The sequence below is a fragment of the Miscanthus floridulus genome, chromosome 7 (genome assembly GCF_019320115.1).
Source record: "Miscanthus floridulus cultivar M001 chromosome 7, ASM1932011v1, whole genome shotgun sequence".
NCBI lineage: Eukaryota > Viridiplantae > Streptophyta > Magnoliopsida > Poales > Poaceae > Miscanthus > Miscanthus floridulus.
The window spans coordinates 134,199,786-134,203,537 of record NC_089586.1 but is presented as its reverse complement, the minus strand read 5'-3'; the positions used below and the strand labels follow the sequence as shown (position 1 = coordinate 134,203,537).

Below are 3,752 nucleotides of genomic sequence, written 5' to 3'. Positions count from 1 at the left end.
ATTATGCAGTAGCTGAATGGTAACTAATGGAATTTATGCAAGGTAACTGAAATCCTTTTATTTCCTATGATCAGTGCTATTTTAATTCCTGTAGAAGTGTTAACTGAATTTATGCAAGGTAACTGAAATAGCAAATCTCAAATAAATAAGCTGGGGAATAATTTGATGCAAATCTGATTTTCCTTTCAGAAGCATCCTACAACTCAAGGCCCATGTCTGACTTTAGTGGAAGGTTATGACAACTATGAAAAACATCTATATCTCTAGAGTATTATTATTAACATCTTTTCGTACACTTTTTAACATTTTTACCATCTAATTGAACCCTTCCAATTCCAACTTAGGACTTGCTTCGTATGTACAGTCTAGGATAGGTTTGTCAATTTCAGTCTTACCATGCAAGTGTGAACTGAAAAACATACCTTGTAAGTGTGAACTGAAATAGCATGCAAGTGTGAACTGAAAAACATACCTTGTAGTCATTGCTTCCACGGCAATTGTGACTATATATAGCATAGCCACGGTACCTTGTAGTCATTGCTTCCCTTTCTTCTTTGCTACCCGCTGCTACTGCTTCCCTTTCTTCTCTGCTACCCGCTGCTATCCTTTGCTGCCATGGATGGAGATGACAGCATGGACCCTGCTGATCTGTACTCCATGGATGATTTTCTTCAAGAGCAAGAAATTCTAGATGATTTAGGCGATCATATAGTAGCTGAGATGCAGTCCGTTGCTGATGTCATACAAGGTGGAAGAAGTAGGTGTGGTCCTAGGCGATATGTGGACAGGCCTCGTGAACAAGCCAGCAAGCAACTAATGGATGACTATTTCTCTCCTAATCCAGTCTACAATGAGACACAATTTCGTAGAAGATTTAGGATGAGGAGACCCCTCTTTTCTGAAGATTGTTGAGGCCTTGAGTGGGTGGTCTGATTATTTCACTGTAAGATTGGATGCTCTGAATCGTCCCGGGTTTTCACCAATTCATAAGTGTACAGTAGCGGTCCGTCAATTAGCATATGGCGGTTCTGCAGACCAGCTAGATGAGTACTTGAAGATGGGAGAAAGTACTGGTGTGGAGTGCTTGAAAAAGTTTGTTCAGGGAGTCATTGCTGTATACGGTGAAGAGTACTTGAGACGCCCCACAGTACAAGATGTGGAACGATTGTTGGAGATCGGTGAGCGTCGTGGTTTTCCTGGCATGATAGGGAGCATTGACTGCATGCATTGGCATTGGGAAAAATGTCCGTATGCATGGAAGGGACAGTATACCCGTGGTGATCAAGGTGTGCCAACAATCATTCTAGAGGCTGTTGCTTCCCATGACAGATGGATATGGCATGCTTTCTTTGGAGTGGCGGGGTCCAACAATGACATTAATGTGCTGAATCAATCTACTTTGTTCGTCGATCAGTTAAGAGGAGAAGCTCCCCAGGTGCAGTACTTTGTGAATGGAAGGCAATATAGCAAACCTTATTATCTTGCAGATGGAATATACCCAGAGTGGGCTGTTTTTGTTAAGTCCATACGTGCACCACAATCAGCTGAGCACAAGCTGTTTTCGGAACATCAAGTCTGGGTTGGGAGTGCCCTAAAATGCTGTGGTATGATGATGGGGCCCGGCCTATCCGGCCCCGCCCATGGCCCATCATCTCTCCTCGTCCCCCCTATCCTACCCGCAGGCGGCGGCTAATAGGCAATTCGGCCTCGCCACGTCGCAGTCCGCCCCCGCCGCCGGAGTCTCAGATTAAACCCTACCGGACCTATCGTGGCGCGACTGCAGGAGCTGCTTGCTTCTGCTGCTGCTCTGTCGCTCTGTCCCTCTCCTCAAGCGGTCACGCCCGCTGCCCGCCCATGGAGACCTCGCTGCGCCTGCGCAGTGGCGGCGGCCTCCGCATCCACGCCAAGGAGAAGCTGCCCCTCGGACACAGCTCGCTGCTGCAGGTGTAGCTGCGCTTCCTCCTCTTCCCTCTAGTTAGTTTCTGCCTTGTAACATTCATTCAGTCGTCTGACCCTCTCAATTTCATCTCAACTGATTGGGTTCGGTTGTGTTTGTTTGGTTCGATTCGATCCCACGGCTGCCGCGCAGGCTCATGCGGAGCTCGACCTCCACAAAAGCCCCGCCGGAGTTACTGCCCCGAGTTACCTCGCTCTCTTTGTCAGGCACTTCTACCCCCAGGTCAGCCGTCAGCTCGTTCCCTCTCCATGCCTGCCAACCAATCCTTCCTTTTACAAGTTATAACCAAACCAATTTGCCAAAAATTAAAATAAAAATGCCATGTCTAGCTATCAGCCAACCTCGGAGCTGGCGTCCAGTTGCACAACGGCGATGACCTCTCCTACAGCCTTCGCGCCAAGAAGGCCGTCCTGTTCAAACCAGACAATGGCTTCCTAGGCCTAAACCTCAAAGGACGCCTACTTATCGACAAAGAGTTCAAGCCGGTAACTTTCTCGCATATAGCAAAGCAAAAATACGCCTCCTGTCAGTCCTGTCCTGTCCCGTGTGATCTTATTAACCACACCACAACCTTGCTCTCAGTCTCAGCCTGTGCTCCTTGGTCCTTGCAGACAAAGACAGCTGGAGCCGTTGAATTGGCCTGGACCATACTTGACTTCAAACAGGGCCAAGATGTAAGGCTCAAAGTTGGCTACGAATTGTATGACAAGGTAATTAGACCATCCGTATTACCAGCCGCTTCATTTATGCACGAGATGCAAAATGTTCCATCGGCAAGCAAACCACCTAAACAGCTGCTTCCTTTTAGCGATTTTTTTATGCAGAGAGTAGAATGCATGGGTGTAGGGTGGTGAAACATGATTAACCATGAACAAATGCAGTGTTCAAACAGCCTGTTCGTTGGTTGTTTTCTGGGCTGATAAGCCCGGCTGGTCCTGGTTTGTTGTGAGAGGAAAATACTGTACCATAGCTGATAAGCCCTGGCTGAAACCAACAAGCGAACAGGCTGTTTGAGTTAGATTGCAAATTATTTCTCTGATTCTTTTCGCCTTACAATCCTCTGGGTGATGCTGGTTCACTCCTGCCTATGACCATAGCACATTAACATGATTGCTTCTGTCCGGATCATTTTGACTTAGTTAGACACTCTTTTCTGTGGGCAGTATTAACGCAGAGCACTTTCTCTAAAAATAAATTTACAGCTGGGATTGTTTATTTGTCACCAGCGAGGTTACCATATGTTCACTGGAGAAACCTTTGGGGAAAACATGTGTATCGCCCTGAGTGCAAGTAAATTGATGTGCTGTTTTTAACACCTCTTGGTGTTTGACATTCGTAGCATCCTAGTTTGTTGTTGTATCAAGGCATTCCCTTTTTGTTGTGGCTATCTATCTTGCTGATATACATCGAAGTAGTATGCTCTAAAAAAATAGTACATTTGGTCTGATGCTACTGATTTGGGGCTAAACATGAGAGAGAGAGAGAGAGAGAGAAGAGATTGTCTTTGTGCCTTGTCGTGATCTTTTAAAATTATTATTGTTATTTGACTGCAGGTGCCTTATTTCCAGCTTAGAGAAAACAGTTGGACGCTGAATGCTTATATGGATGGGAAATGGGATGTTAGATTTGAAATGTGATGAGAATCCACTTTTCAGAAGTGTTTGTGTAGGGTCTTATTAGCATCATTTCTTAAGCTACCAATTCTGTACTGTACTGGAGAGTGTTGATACCATTAATCCATTTTTATGCAAACTGGAAACTATTCAGTATCTTTTCATCATGTATGTGGTACAGA

General features: G+C 45.5%; 2 protein-coding genes across 4 annotated transcripts; both read left to right on the top strand.

The window, feature by feature from the left end:
* The first annotated feature begins 615 nt into the window (after positions 1–615).
* LOC136466339 (uncharacterized) lies at positions 616–1,693 on the top strand. Its single transcript, XM_066464709.1, has 2 exons — positions 616–757; positions 1,035–1,693. The coding sequence occupies exons 1-2, from the start codon at positions 616–618 to the stop codon at positions 1,691–1,693; spliced, it is 801 nt and encodes a 266-aa protein (XP_066320806.1).
* LOC136464904 (outer envelope pore protein 21, chloroplastic-like) lies at positions 1,665–3,752 on the top strand. Of its 3 annotated transcripts, none has more exons than XM_066463854.1 (5): positions 1,668–1,944; positions 2,090–2,179; positions 2,287–2,442; positions 2,569–2,667; positions 2,784–2,837. In XM_066463854.1, exons 1-5 carry the CDS (start codon positions 1,855–1,857, stop codon positions 2,820–2,822), a joined length of 474 nt encoding a protein of 157 aa, XP_066319951.1. In that variant the 5' UTR covers positions 1,668–1,854; the 3' UTR covers positions 2,823–2,837. The 3 variants fall into 3 exon arrangements, with proteins under 3 accessions (XP_066319952.1, XP_066319951.1, XP_066319950.1); XM_066463853.1 differs by lacking the exon at positions 2,784–2,837 and adding an exon at positions 3,511–3,745 and having other exon boundaries at positions 1,671–1,944; XM_066463855.1 differs by lacking the exons at positions 2,287–2,442; positions 2,784–2,837 and adding an exon at positions 3,511–3,752 and having other exon boundaries at positions 1,665–1,944.

Bases quoted from the DNA above. Each gene is read 5' to 3' on its own strand.
- LOC136464904 (XM_066463853.1), top strand. From the start codon at position 1,855: ATGGAGACCTCGCTGCGCCTGCGCAGTGGCGGCGGCCTCCGCATCCAC. The intron at 1,945-2,089 runs GTGTAGCTGCGC...GCTGCCGCGCAG, and splicing joins GACACAGCTCGCTGCTGCAG to GCTCATGCGGAGCTCGACCT. The intron at 2,668-3,510 runs GTAATTAGACCA...ATTTGACTGCAG, and splicing joins GCTACGAATTGTATGACAAG to GTGCCTTATTTCCAGCTTAG.
- LOC136466339 (XM_066464709.1), top strand. From the start codon at position 616: ATGGATGGAGATGACAGCATGGACCCTGCTGATCTGTACTCCATGGAT. The intron at 758-1,034 runs GTAGGTGTGGTC...GCGGTTCTGCAG, and splicing joins TGTCATACAAGGTGGAAGAA to ACCAGCTAGATGAGTACTTG.